This window comes from Perna viridis, chromosome 3 (assembly GCF_037379345.1).
Source record: "Perna viridis isolate PV_CMFRI_1.1 ecotype Kerala chromosome 3, ASM3737934v1, whole genome shotgun sequence".
Lineage (NCBI taxonomy): Eukaryota > Metazoa > Mollusca > Bivalvia > Mytilida > Mytilidae > Perna > Perna viridis.
The window spans coordinates 4727198-4742699 of record NC_142447.1 but is presented as its reverse complement, the minus strand read 5'-3'; the positions used below and the strand labels follow the sequence as shown (position 1 = coordinate 4742699).

Genomic DNA, 15502 nt, shown 5'->3' with positions numbered 1-15502 from the left:
TAGCTGAAATATTGCTGCTCGGACGTTAAACCCCAACAAACAAACACATGTATGTGCATTATGTTATTATTGCGTCGTGACCATTTAATGACAATGCGTTTGAACAATAAATAATTTGAATTTGAATTTATATTGTCCATTTGTTGTTATAAATGTCGTTCAAGAGATCAATAGAGCTTATGTTTATTATTACATATTTCATGCCGACTGTAAATAAAACTCATCTATTCATTTATTTATTTATTTATCATGACAAGGTCTGAGATGATCCGATAGTCAGCAGGTGCCTAAGGGAAGTAATAAGTTCGGAAGTTATCAGTGCGTCTGCTCGGTTGAAAATGAAAATAAGATGGCGGAAGCAACACCCAAGAAACCTCCTGACTGGAAACAATTAACCGAAACGGTCCATGATGCCGACACTTTGCGTCAAGAATCAATCAATGCACAACATGACCATCTTATTACCGAAATCGAGACATCAGATGGCCCTCTTGGGACGACTCTACGGTATTGCAATCAAGTTTTGTCTTTTTGCTGTTCACTTTTCTAAATCATTTTGATCGGAAGCATTTTTATGTTTTCTAACACGACAATGAAGGCAATGTCAGATCAGTTAGAATAGTTAAAGTATACACTACCATTGCGTGTACCCTTTTAACGTTGACAATTTATCTATATGTCAATCTCTTACCCTGGCCTAGTCATATAAGATGTTAGACCAACTACACTTCACTCAGCAACTTGTGTTTCTCCAACACTCAAGTTGGAGTTTTAAATCTGTGTTAGTCGATGAAACACAGTGCCAGTCAAATTTTTCACAGTTAAACGCGAGTTTTACACCCACCCAGCAGGGACATTGTATATTAGTTGTTAATTGTGTACAGAGAACCACTGACGGTGACCTTGCCTTGGTGAAAAATCACCCAGCACGGTGAAGTTAATCTCATTGATCTTCGCCGACAATATAGCTGTTAGTACCCGAGCTCCCAGGACACTCAGTTTCTTAGCTAGGGCAAAATGGAGGGGCGCTGCTCCCCACCCCTATCATGCCCACGTCCCTCTGCCCCTATTGAGTACCTCTTTAGTGCCCATTTACAAATTATCTGAATTGCCCTTTAAGATTTCCACTCTTGTTAATAAATTACCCCAAGCCAATTAATAAGTGTTACCTTCATTAACTACATCTTGTCGTAATTAACCCTCAGGTAAACCTCAGATAATTATCGGTGATCAATCAGCTGACCAGGGTTATCCGATAATGATTGACAAGTAGAAAATGAATCCCGATTGGATCTATAACAATTTTATGGGCAGCCAATCATTGGTTATTAATTAATTTCTACTCTACTACTAATTTTACAAATATTTTCAAGTTAACAGGTCTAAATTTTGTAGAACTACCAGTGTAAACAATTGCATGTTGCACATGTTTGTTTATTTAAGATGGCAGTTACCTCCTTTATAATTTCAATATTTAAAAAAATTTCTATATCTTCAGCAGTAAAGCACATTTTCCATAAGTTGTAATTGCAATAGTTATAGGAAATAATATTTCTTTTACTTACTTAAGATTTTGATATTTAATTGGAGCAATATTGAATATTTGTAACATTTCATGCAACATTTCACCTCATAGTATGTCATAAATGTAAAGAATCACTTGCCATTATCACCTCATATGTTGATATGCTGCCTCACTGCAAGAACATTGATATGTCTTGTTCCCTTAACAATTGATCAAATTAAAACTGATTTCCTAACTCTTTCATAGGGGATCTGAAGGCTACAGTAATACATTTTCAGCTTAATCACCTCTATATATATGTGTTGAATTTCTAAAAGCACTTGGTCATCTGAGAAAGGTCTTTCAATACAAGAAGGGTGTCATGCATATATTAATCATGCAGTCTAATTTACTCAGTTTGCAAATTATGATGCGACCTTCATTTTCAAAAGTTGGCAGAGTAATCAAGGGAAGCAAGGTTATAGCGGCAATCAAAAGAATGCAATCCAGGGACGAAGACCAGACATAGAAAACAGACAAACACAACAAAGAATATAAAGTAACTAAAATCGTACATACAAAGCAGGTAAGCAATAAGAAAACAAATTACTGACTTAACACAAACATACAAAATCAATGTCCTTTTTGTTGGAAAAAAAAATGTTACACGTTATAGTGCCCTTTTCCCTGCGCCCCTCTATTTTCAAATCTTAGAACACTGCCAGTGATCTCCAAAATTCATTTGGTACCCCAGAAAATCACAACAAGGGAGTCCGAAGGACATGTAAAAATTCTTAATCCAATTGCCGAAATGAAGATTAGTTTATTTGTCCAGCTTTAATCCAAGGCATTGGTACAATAAAACAGCGGTTGAGACGATTAGCACATAGTATTAAAGATTGACAAATATAAAGTGAATATCATAAAAAAAAAAGACATTTATCGTTGATACATACTTCATGACTATCCTGTATTGAGTAATTATAATTAATTGCAGTCCATCTGATGACCAGACACATAATGAAGACATTGAAAACAATGTGTTCATTTAAATTTCTAAAAAAAGACAACTGTATATGTGCCAGGTTCGTCAAGGGATTATTTTTATACGGGAGTAAACATCGGTCGGCATCAATGAAAGTTTGAAACAGTTTAACAAAACTTATAATTGAAATAAAGATGTATGTAGGTTGTAGAAATTCCTCAGAATTAATTTGAAACATTTGGCTGAGGATGCCGTCATGTCCTTGTTTGGACAAGGTCTTGCAAGTTACATAATTATTACATACAATGTTCCAAGTCCTGATTAAGGGCTTCTACTTTACAATTCTCATGTACACATTATCTTGGGACCTGTAATTGGTTTCTTTTATTTCTAGAAAAGTCATTCAATTATTAAAACTATCAGAAACTAAAAGCGTCACCAGACTGTTTTTACAAGTCCTTCACTTGAATCAAATTACAAAAATTAATACTTTCAAAGTGTTTTATTTATATTTATAGATAATAATTATTAATTTACAAATGCAAAATTTAAATTTCAAAAGATGCATTATTACTTCATAAAAAGTACGGAGTAATATTTCTACATGATATCTCCCACTAATTGGATGTAGCTGAAAATAAAAAAACAACACATTTAATTTAAATGATTAACAAATGATAAACATGTACAAAATATACAAAAAAAAGATGATGCTGAATTTTTAATGACATAACTAATTTTTTTATCTTGACTGCTCCGAATTACCTGCGAAACAAAATATGTTGTATCTTACAATGAACAGGTATTTTTTTTTAAGTATGACCATGAGTCCAGTTTGTCAATCAACAGAGTTGTCATGAAATTAATTTACCTGGTGACACCTGCACTATGACACAGTTAATTACATTGCATATTGTAGCTTCTCAGCTCTAGGCAGTCAAGTGTTATTGAATTAAAGTCCCGGCCTGAGGTGTAAAGCCACTTTGAGATACCTTAATCATCAATCAAACAATTCACCATAGATCATTCATTAAATGAATCTTCATCAATTTCAGTTCTGATGGATTGATTGATTGATTGTTGGGGTTTAACGCCTGAGCAGCAATATTTCAGCTATATTCAGGTGATGAACATGAAATGGATGATAAAATGAACATGAAATGATGATGAAAGGAAAAATGAGATGAGTCACAAGGATAATGGGTCTACAAATTTCAATTGCCAATGGAAATAGGGAGGGGTGGGTGGGTTCAGGCAATTTATCCTGTGGTGGAGCCTTATGGTTCCTACTCTGATATACCTAAATACCACAGCAGGGTTCTTTAATGTGCGAGGAATGTGGCATCTTTCCCGACACGGTGCACCAGTATGGTTTGCAGTCAGGTTTCGTATTATGGTCTGACATCCCCAACATGCCAGGGTTACCCCATTCCACCCCATTGGGCACACAACCCAGTTCCTCTGTGGGCAAAGCGTCCTAGCCCCCGACCAGGGTTCTGAGCACTATTTGGTCGCCTTTTGCGACAAGTTTAGTGTGCTGTGGGCCTATTCTTTTGACACCCTGACTAGCACTGGGCAATTTTAGTTCTGCTGAATTATGTTTTTCTTCAGATCAGTGTTTTTTAACTTGTTGATACAGCATATATTATCTTGTATCATATAATACTGCATTGAATATTGAAGTTTGTTCGATGTGCGTTAAATCATAATGAATATATTGAATATGTTAAAACTACTAAAGGAAAGAAAAAGAAATTGTGAGAACATAATTTTTTTTCTTTCAGAAACTATGATTTCCGACTAGAAGTTCTCGTATTTGTATCATTTCAAAAACTTTTTAAAAAAATGTATAAAAATTTAAAAAAAAATTGTTTATTAGCTTAGTCATCAATTTAATTATTTAATTGATTAATTGAGTCATATCCACCTGTTGTGTTGTTAATCAAAATATGCAGGATGTGATGGGCATGTTGGGTCACCTATGTAATAGCACAGTGACAATATACAGGAAGTAGCGGCTGTGTAATGTAAATCATACAATTATAAACACTGGTTTAGTGTAAAACTTTAGGATTTCAGAACTCTTTATTACATGCAAAAATCTGAAAGTTTTTAGACAACAAAAAATCATGCAAATTTTTAGAGGTTTATTAAGACTTGTGTATAAGAATTAAAGTTCAGACAGATTAAGACAATATATTACAAATTAAAGTATGCAAAAATTGCTTAAATACACAAATAGTTGAATTTAGAAATTTCTATACATTAAGAGCTTCACTCATGTATTTTGGTCATTATCATTAATTGATGTCTATGTTGTTACTTTCAGAGCAGTATATGAAGGTGATGAATTGAGTAAATTCAGAATCAGACTAGATGATAAGATCAGAAATCATGATCGTGAAATTGAGCGTATGTGTAACTTTCACTACCAAGGTTTTATTGACTCCATACGAGAATTGCTGACAGTTAGTAATGATGCTGCCAAGCTAAAGGTTTGATATTTTGCTTTAAAAAGTGTTTAATATTTTAATTTTGTGTTTTAATATTTGTAAGAAGAAGTGCATTAAGTATTTGTATCTGAACATCTACCTGTATATTGAAACAATCTAGAAGACGTAAATGATATACATATACTGTGAAAAGGATTTCTGTGACGAACAATAGAAGTCATCTTAAATTTTCGAAGTTGAGAAATGGTTATGGTAAAATTTATACATTGTAGAACTGTCTTGACAAAAATCCCCAAAATCTGGTAGATACATGTACTGTACACATATTAATTTTCACAAGTGCTTATTTTTTTGCTGGTTTTGTGAAGTGAGGATATTCATGTGTATCAATTTTCACAGATTCAAACAATGAATAGGGTTATATAGTGTAAAAAATCAATTTCGCATGTTCCATTTTTCATGGCTTTCTCTGCCCACCATGAAGATAGTGAAATTTAGTACACCGCGAAAATTAGTCTGTTTACAGTAGTTTCACTATATAAAAAAATGTCAAAATTGAATAGTATTCAGACAAGCTTCTAAACCATTTAGGGAAAATTGTGTCTTAAGGAGGTAGACCTAGGGTAAGGGACATAACTCTTATAAATCATTGGAATGTTTTGTTTTACGTCAATCTTATGTAAGCATCAACATCATAGTAATTCAGACTGATTTCATTCTGTTTCAAAAGAAAGCTTGAAAGGCTTTGGTGAAATTGAACACGATACAAACATATCACTGATTCTACCTCCTTAATGAGCAAACTCATCAATAAATGAAGTTGGTGTAGTTCTACCTTTTTCATTGAAAGGCTAAGTTCTTTTCTAAACACTTGTTTAATGTAAAAGATAAAAAAGTATTTTTTTACAGTTGGTGTTATTAAAATGTCACTGCCTGTTGTACTAAGTGTGCATCTTTCTTTTCTGTCAAACATGAGCTTCCTTTTAATTGGAGTGACAGCATTAAGTCACTGATGTTATAGTTTGGTGCATCTATGTCTAGTTAAAATATTTCTTCTAGTTTTAGACAATAATGATACTTCTTGAAGGCTTTATTTTAACTTATTTGTTACATTTTACAGGAAGAAATTCAACACATTGATAATCATCTCCAAGCATCATGTGAACCTCTGATGGCCAAAGGAGAGGAGCTGGTAAAGTGTCGGAGGATACAAGGGAATATTGCCACTGCTGTTGAGAGTTTAAATTTGTGTCTTCCAGGTATAAAATGTGTAAAATCCATAAATATCTGAATGTAATTCAACACTACATATAATACCATGATTGAAATTAACAATTTTATAATAATAGTCAACAGCACATTTACAATAGATATACATGTATGAAAAATTAAATGAAAAAAGCTTGAAAAACAATTTTGGACTTCAGTGTTCTCCCCATAATTTTTGAATAGCACAGTGATTACTGGCAAAATTATAGCACAGTGCCCATGGTGTATTCTAACTAAAATTAATTACTGATAGCACAGTGCTAAGAAATGATAGCGCTGCAAAGTACAGCGCTACAATGGTCTGGGGAGAACACTGGACTTGTACAACAACTTTGTTGCTAGCTTGGTTAATACATATATTTTGACCATATTACTTTTTTTACTTTTTTGTAGTGCAACTTTTCTTATCTAACACATGTTCATTTTTGTGATTTTTCAATGGATTGTTTATTTCCACTCCTTAAAATCATAATGATTCTTTATAAGACTACATTTACTTTCAAGTTTGCCATTTTCCTCTTTGCTGTTGTTCAGTGCAGTGATACCACAAGATGACAGATTGTATGAATAACTAGTGCTCTAGAATTTTTAAAAATATTTTGACAGAAAAGCTATGTTAATCAAAGCTTTTATGAACCTGATTTTACTGTTACTGGTACAATTCTTCTGTATATTGACTTCTGTTTTTGCCCCTTGTTTGCTGAACTTTTTAACTGCTTCAGTGGTTGCAGGGTAGTGTGCTCGGCTTGGGTTTGGGAAGCCGTGGGTTCAATCCCGAGCTGAGTCACACCTTCGACTTTAAAATTGGTATCAGGGTATTCACTGCTTCTCTGCCAAGCATGTAGTATTTTAGGGATAGAGTGATAACTTGTTGGCTTGGTGTCAGGATAATGTGTCTGAGTGGGGTGCCATGCCTACATGTAGGTTATTGCCTCTGTGACTCAGCATGTAAGACAAGTACAAAGCTGGGTCTGTTCAATTGGTAAATTGTTCTCTTCCTGAAATGCACAGAATATCTGCCATGGGACACTAAACAAGAATCAATCAATCAAATGTTGAACTTGTGAAATCAGTTCTGATTATTAGATTGCTTGTGTCAGTATGTATATTCTTATTTGTAGTGCTAGAAATGTACCGTAAACTTCAAGAACAAATGAATAGCAGAAGGTATGTTATTTATAATTTGAAAAATGATAAAGTATCTGTGTTCAATAGTTACAATCAAACAAAAAAAAATTACTTATGTTTGTTCAAATATCTTGATGTTATAACTGACAGCAACTTTGAGGGATTCAAATTTTGTTGCCGTATGAGATTAACGTTAGCCTTGAATACCACCAGGACTGGGTGTCTACCATCCATCTTTTGCCCACAAGTGCTTTGCAAAAATTGTAACAGAATGTGGAACCTGATAGAATAATCATGCAAAAAAAAACCATTTATTTTTGATCCATGTTCTTGCTTGAAAAATAAAGTGATGGAAGTTCAACAAGTTTTGTCTTACCAGATCAGTATTGTCATTCATTTAATTGAACAGGCTGAATTAAAAGTCAAAATTATCATTATAGTAAAAGAAAGAAACAGTTTTAGCATAATAATTGCTTTTTTTTATGTTGTATTTTCTCCACTTATGTAATTTTTCCTATATTTGTTTGGTACATTTGTACTAAGTTGTTATTATGTTTCAATAACAGGTTTTACCCTGCTCTAAAAACCTTGGAACAGTTAGAACACACATATTTACCAAGAGTTAGTTCCCATTGGTTCTCACAGACCATGGCAGATGATATACCTAAACAAAGGGAGAGCATTAAAGAAGCTTCCATGTCTGATCTGAAAGATTTCCTTGAAAACATTCGTAAACATTCTGGGAAAATTGGTGAAGTTGCTATGTTACATGCAAGTATTATATACATGGGGTACCAATTTTTGTAATTTTGCCAGTAAAGGCATAAAACTCCTTGGGAAATTTTCATTTTTAAAACTAAAAAAAAAATTGGGCATTTACAATCCAAGAATATGTTCCAAAGGCACTGAAGAAAAATTTTACTGGACCATGATAAAATTGATGCTAATTTTTAAGAGTAATCAAGGGAACCAAGGTTATAGCGGTAATCAAAAGAATGCTATGCATGGACAAAGACCAGACATGGAAAACAGACATACACAACAAAGAACACAAAGTAATTAAAATCATTCACACAAAGCAACAAAAGCAAATGAGCAACTCAAGACTCCACTAAAAACTGGGAGCATGGACCAGGTGCACCGGTAGGGTACCTGCTTTTCTAGAAACACCCACCGACTTGTTCATGAAACATTCTCCAGTTTTTTGTTGGCTCTCACTTCTGATAGGCAGCTTTTATAAGAAATTATGAAGAGCATTTACTATTGAAAAATGATGCTTATGGCTGAAAAAAAATTTATTTTTAGGCAGCTGAACAAAACAACATGGATCCCTTAATAGCCAAAGCTGCCAGAAAGAAGGTGAAAAAGAGAAGAGCCCCACCCCCACCAAATCCTTTCACAGGAGAAGTAGATGCCCCATCCCCACCTGTTGTCCAAGATGATGAAGTAGACCTGGAGGACTGTGCTGTAATTGTTTTAATTTACAACTTATTCAAGGCTTCTTCTTTTGTTTTTTTAAATAAGTCCTACTTTTGTGTGCTGTGCTATTTTTTGCCAGATTTTTCTTTAAGAGCTGATCATGGTTTAGATGAATTATTTAAATAGAATGCTTTCTTTGTGAGAGTATGAATTATCTTACAAAATTCTATTTTACATGACATGAATATGGTCAAATATATTGAAAATTTTCCCAAATTTGACAAGTGTCAATTATTCTGAACTCATGATCCATACAAAATGGTGTACTCAGCTATTCAGATATGATTTATTTGCAGGTCTGAATTTTGAAAAAGCATGGATTTTGCCTTTTGAATTTTTTTCGTTTGCTCCTTTAACACTTTTCTGTATGTGCATTCTAGAAAGTCTACATATTTATAAAAGTATAGTGTAATATGAAATGACAAAAAATAATTTTCTGTGATTGAAATTAAATATTTTTTGGTACATGTAATTAATTCCAGTGTATTGTAAAAAACACATTTATGTGACGATTAAGAGTGATTCCGTCTTAATTTCCCAAGAGTTGAATTTATGTCTTCCAGCTAGTAATACAATTAAAGCATATTCAAGGACTTCATATTTCCAGTCATTCAGAGATGTTTGCACATTTAATTAAGAAACGATCCTAGTGTGAATTTATGAGTCACATGAAAATAATTTAGTTCCATAATTGGTTGTTTACCGTGAACATTTGGCAATCATTTGAGAATATTTAGAATTAATGTTAGAATACCACTTTCTAGTTTGGCTTCTGAGTGATTTACAGCAAGTTGAAATAGACCAGTTCCAATTTCAATACAAATCTAGGTAGGCTACTGAGAAATTAAAACAGCTCTCTAGGTAGAAATTTGCTCTAAATTATACCATTATGTCCTACTTAATTACCACACCTGTGTGATCTTTTTGACACTGTCTTTCTAATTTGAATAGCTTTCAATAATGATGACCTTAACCTCAAAATTTACCATCCACCCGTGTGTTTTGGTATAGCTTTCTAAGTAGGAATCTGTCCCACACATACTAATGTGTCCTACTTCATTATCACAGAACACCTGTTTGAAACTTAAAAATTGTGTTTAAAAGATGACACATGTGTTCAATGTGGTAATGAAATAGGATACAATGTTTGGCAGATTTGTACCAGGAGAGTTATTTAGTCACTCAAAATCCTACCTCGATTTGTATTTAAATTGGTACCACTCTTCTTCAAATTGCTATAACTACTTTTCTGAATGCAGCGGTTAATCATCCTTTTTCTTCTGTCAAACAACAGAAATTTAAATGTAGAAATGTTAGACCATAGTAAAGGGAAGTAATTTTTGTTGGGAGGATAAAGGGGGGATGTAGTAACATAAACATTTACTGAAGATAAAAGAACCTTTCAGGAATTTGAATTTATTTCTGATGATGAAACGACGGTAAGATTTTTGTGTTATGGCCCTGATCCTCCACTGCATGTCTGTTCTGTTTTATCTGCATATTGAATGTTATTGGGATGCTTGTTAATTTCAGTGTACTATTTGTTGTAATGCATAAGTGTTTAAAAGTGAAGCAGCAAAACTTTTCCTTTTTTTATATGTAGAAGTAGAAAAAAACATACCAGAATTGTTGTTTTTAAATTTTGTTGATCTGTTTTAATATAAACTTTATGAAATGGTGGCAGTATAAATGATCTTGCATCTTTTCACCAAGTCCTTCCAAAAATTAAATTTTCATTTTTCTTATTTCCATTTTTCATTTCCTTCACTTTGTCCTTCTACCATTCTCTTTCACTTCAATGCATTTTTGATATATTAATCCATAAAAGTCAATTACTATTTAAAGGTATCAATTCATAAATTCCTCTCATAAGGTAGATCATATTTAATAATTTATGTATGGTGATTTTTGCTGACAGAATGTGGGTGCATATACTTCAAATATCAATTTAGAAAAGCATGTTACTGAACTTTATTACAAGGTAATTGAATGTTGGTGAATTTCATAAGGGAATTTTCCAGATTTTTAAAACTGTTTGCCTTTTGAATATATGAACATATTTTGATACAAATTAGCCAGGTAGCCCCTTAAAATGCACCATGTTACTTTGTACAGATATGATCTGCCTTGAAATCATCTTTACTCATATGCTAGAAACAAGAAAGATGATCAGAATAATTATTCCTTCCCAATACCCTGATTGAAATAGTACTGGCATATTCTACAAGTGAATGTTTGTTATGAGTCTTGAAGCCATCCTTGTAATTTTCATTTGTGACCATTTAAAACTTTTTTTGTGCTGGATAAAAGTATTGAATTCTGAATCAGTATTTCCCTGAACAACTATGAAATGTTTATTTTTAAATTCAGGTACTTTTGTGCTGGGTAAGAGTATATGTTATTTGAACAGGACTTAAACAGTGTAATAGGAATATATACATGTTGGAACTGTAGAATACCAGTTCAAGTATATTGGTTAACTTGGACCAAAGATCGAAGTGAATTTATGCCATCATTTTGTGTCTGGCTGTTTAAAACTTTTAGCGTTTTGTTCAACTACTTGAAAACCAGAGTATATCAATCGATTTTCTCCACACATGTCTACTATAAAGAGGTATATAAACTGTCAATATGAAATGATCCATGGATAGGTCTCTAGAATTATTCTCTATGAAATTGTATATGGATAGGCCACTAAAAACCATTATTGTTTTGAGTTCAACTTTTCTGAAATTACATATGACAATATTTTGAAGCTTGATAGGATTGTTAAAGTCAATGACATGTTATGTGGCTTAAAATAGGCAGGTCTAACTGCCATTAAGCCCTATTGGTTAACTTATTTATAGCAGGAATATTTTGGCAGATTATCTCAACCATATAAAGGATAATATATCAATTGGCTTCTTCTCACAATCTTATGGTTCCACTAGGCTGAATGAGATAGCAGCCAAACCCCTTTTTAGTTTTTGTTAAGCTATCCTCTTAAACTGTACATGCCAATGTTTTGAAACAAAATAGAGTTGTTAACTCCAATGCATGTAACTTATACAAATGATCCAGTTTTGATGCTCCTTCAGGACTAGGGTATCTAAAAATTGAAGGTGAATTCTTTGAAAGTAGATTTTCTGCTGTTTCTCTAACATTAAGGTTACATACAGGTGAGCAATTCATGCTTGAATGTGCCTGAAGTATTTATAATCATAGTGTTTTTCAATTTCTGTCTTGAATAAAATTATACGTATTAAATACAGATCTGTATTTATTGTAAATTATATTAAGTAATTTAGAAGTAAAATTTTTGTTATCTTACAGCTAACTTATTTACTCTGATACACTGCAAAGGTTTTTCCTCCTCTTTTTTTTTTATTTTGGGGTGGGAAGACAACCTTGAGAATTAATGGTAGCTTCTAATTTTCATAAAAAATGCATTTGAATGTCTGTCTTGATAAACATTAAGAAAAAGTTGGTAAGTATACAGTTCTGTTTTTCTAGCATAAAGGGTAATGTAAGTTGTCAAAAAGTCTCCAAGATCTGGTTACTGGTATCATATCTCTTTCATTTCAACTGGTCACCTGTGTTAAGTCATTTATTTTGATTATTCATGCTACATGTACTACATGTACTACTAACTAACATTGTTTATGCCTTTGCTTTTAAAGCTTTTCTTTGAACAAGTTATATAATGATTTCTTTGCAGGAACTTAGTGCTCAAGATCTGATAGATTTCTCGCCTGTGTATAGATGTCTACACATTTACAGTGTACTGGTCAGTATATGTATATGTAAACAATCTATGTCTGTTACCCAAGTTACAATGAATATATATATTACTGTGAAAGTACTATTATTCATGGGGTACCAATTTTCTAAGTTTATGTGGTTAGACCAAACTACAAAATTTGGTTCCTAACAAAAGGAAGATTCCCATTTACATGTAGCCTGCAAATCTCAAAATCATGTATTCAAGAATGGACAAACTTGTGTCTATTCCGTCATCCATAAAAATTGGTATTCGTGAATTAAAGTACATTCACAGTATACTCCTAATTTTAAGAATATGGATTTATTTCCTTTAATTACTTTTTCTTCTTTTTTGCCCAGTGAACATGTTAGGTGCTTTGAGGTTTTGTTTACATAAACATAGTATTATTTCAATTAAGGAGGTAGACCTAGAGTGAGGGACATGACTCTTGAAATCAGTGATATGTTTGTATCATATTCAATTTCACCAAAACCTATCAAGCTTTCATTTGAAACAGAATGAAATCAATCCAAGATACTTTTATGCTTACATGAGATTAATGTCAAATGTCAAAGTTGCTAATGATTTGTAAGTGTTGTTTTCCCTATCTCCTTAAATTGAAATGATATGACGGATAGCAAAAAATACACTGTGAAATGTAATGATTTGTAAGAGTTTTGTCCCATTTCCTAGGTCTGTCTCCTTGAAATGAAATGACGGATACATAGTAAAAAGTACACTGTGAAAGTATTAATGTTTGTATGTTTGCATTTCAAATTCCCATAAATCAAAAATAGCCACAAATTTCACTGAGTAAAGAACCAATGAAGCAGTATAGTTGATATTGGGAAACAATATTTCTGCTATGTAGAATTTTTATGTAGTCTGGTAATGTACTGGAGATGGCTGCACATGGATTAAACATTTTTAAGAAAATTGTCAAGTCATCTGATTTTGTTATTCTAATTCTAGGGAGATAGAGAAAGGTTTGAGACTTACTACAGAAAACAGAGATGGAAACAAGCCAGACTGTCATTACAGCCACCCCCTAATATGGTCAGTTTACATTCCAACTTGTTCTGAAAACTGTCAGTCTGTTCAACCATACCCAATAAAGGATCACTTAGCTTCCTTTTAAGCTCTGCTATACAGAATGTGAAAAATTTCACAAAATACAAGTACTCCTCATTTCAAACTCATGTAGCTGCTTAAAAAAGACAAGGTTTGGCATTGAATGTGACAGAGTTGTTAAAGCTTTGAAATAACAGAAATACCCTCTGTGCAAGCTATTGAGTCCAGGTGTGAGACTTCCAGTTACAAATACATGATAAACAAAATGGCAATAATCATAATAATGAATGTTTGCCGTAAATTAAAAACTGTTGCAATGTTTGTATTATTGTAGAAGATGTGAAGGTATTGCAATTACTAAATTTAAAATTCACAGTTTGAAAGTTTTAACAGTACTCGAGCTGGATTTTCCAGAATTCCAGAATTATAATCACAACAATATACATGTATATATTGCAATTTAGTAAAAGTTATACAATTCCAAAAGTAAATGCATATAGAACTAACATTATTTTGTTTGTGCTGATACTTAATCATCTAAATTCTAGTGCCTTGTTGACAATTTCAGGCATTATTGTATGTGTATGATTGTTCATAGCTTATGACATCTGTTTTCTACTGTGATGTCATCACTTATGATTTACTTACAACATATCATGAAATTTGTCTTTGTTGGGGATAATTTATTATCTAAATACTATGTCTAGAACTGTCTGTCAAAATCTGTTTATGTTTATACTGTGAAATACATATATTCGTGGTATCAATTTTAATTTAGGGGGAAAGCACAAGTTCGTGGATTCTTGAATTTGTGGTATTATGATATAACATCTGTACTTATGTTGAATGTATATTAAATTTAAAACTGTCTTTCCTATTTCAGCATGAATCACTAGATGCTTTTAAAAGATATTTTCATGATATTGTTGGGTAAGTAGAACTTAAACTAGTAAGTGCTGATCAATTCTCTATACTGCTGTGAAAGAGCTTTATTTGTGGGTATCATTTTTTGTGGTTTAGGGGAAAAGCACAAGTTTGTGGATTATTGACTTGGTGGTTTTGATGATCCTGTCATACAATTTAAAGTAAATAATCCTTTTCACTGGGTTCAAATTTCGTTTACATTATCCATGAAATCCATGAAAATTGGTACCCCACGAACAATAGTACTTCCCACAGTATATACCCCTGCTTATTGTTTTAGAATTACTTAATATCAAAAATATAGGAATGGTGATGAAATGCCAGATCAATATATACAAGTATGTACCTATGCCATGGCAGATCCTCTGACCTATGTCCAATTTCTTTCATGTTAACAAAATAATACAATTAAATGTATCTTGTTCAGTTGTCACTTTCAGAAAATAAAATGAAATACATGTATTTATTATATAGTAATAAATATTTTCCTATTCAAGTCAATAGAAAACAAAGCATGCAATATATCCCGGTATTCATGCAAACATTAATTTATAACTAGAAAAATTCAGGGATGCTCCGAATACGTTTTTAAATTTATTGCACTGTTAATGTCTGCTAAAAAATGGCTGAACGGGATTGTTATAAAAATGGAAATGACCTCTTTATATGGGTCAACATATTTCTGTGTTTGGTGACAGTTATTGTGATTCCATTTTTCTTCCAAATAATACAAACAAAAAATGCATTCGTTTCAATTTTACTACAATTTTTCAATCATTCATAAATTCATATTGCACTAGTTCATATATTTATTATGCATCATATTTGAACTAGTGCAATAAAACACAGACAATGTTGTCAAATGCATTACATCCAATAAATTAGTATAATGATAACTGAAATATTTATTACTATATAATAAAAGGGTTATTGCACGAATACTG

At 32.4% G+C, this 15502-nt stretch overlaps 1 protein-coding gene across 6 annotated transcripts in view; it reads left to right on the top strand.

Annotated features, from left to right (window-relative positions):
- The first annotated feature begins 310 nt into the window (after positions 1 to 310).
- Positions 311 to 15502, top strand: part of LOC148620736 (exocyst complex component 6B-like) — a 40355-nt gene continuing 25163 nt past the window's right edge. For 3 of the 6 annotated variants that reach the window (XM_088574489.1, XM_088574490.1, XM_088574486.1), the window contains exons 1-10: positions 312 to 507; positions 4819 to 4984; positions 6063 to 6201; positions 7333 to 7378; positions 7906 to 8114; positions 8649 to 8806; positions 10225 to 10257; positions 12519 to 12587; positions 13536 to 13619; positions 14518 to 14564. In XM_088574489.1, coding sequence (XP_088430615.1) covers positions 350 to 507; positions 4819 to 4984; positions 6063 to 6201; positions 7333 to 7378; positions 7906 to 8114; positions 8649 to 8806; positions 10225 to 10257; positions 12519 to 12587; positions 13536 to 13619; positions 14518 to 14564 — 1109 coding nt within the window. In that variant the 5' untranslated portion in view covers positions 312 to 349. Of the gene's footprint in view, positions 508 to 4818; positions 4985 to 6062; positions 6202 to 7332; positions 7379 to 7905; positions 8115 to 8648; positions 8807 to 10224; positions 10258 to 12518; positions 12588 to 13535; positions 13620 to 14517; positions 14565 to 15502 lie in introns of all 6 variants that reach the window. The other 3 variants (XM_088574488.1, XM_088574491.1, XM_088574492.1) reach the window with 3 other exon arrangements.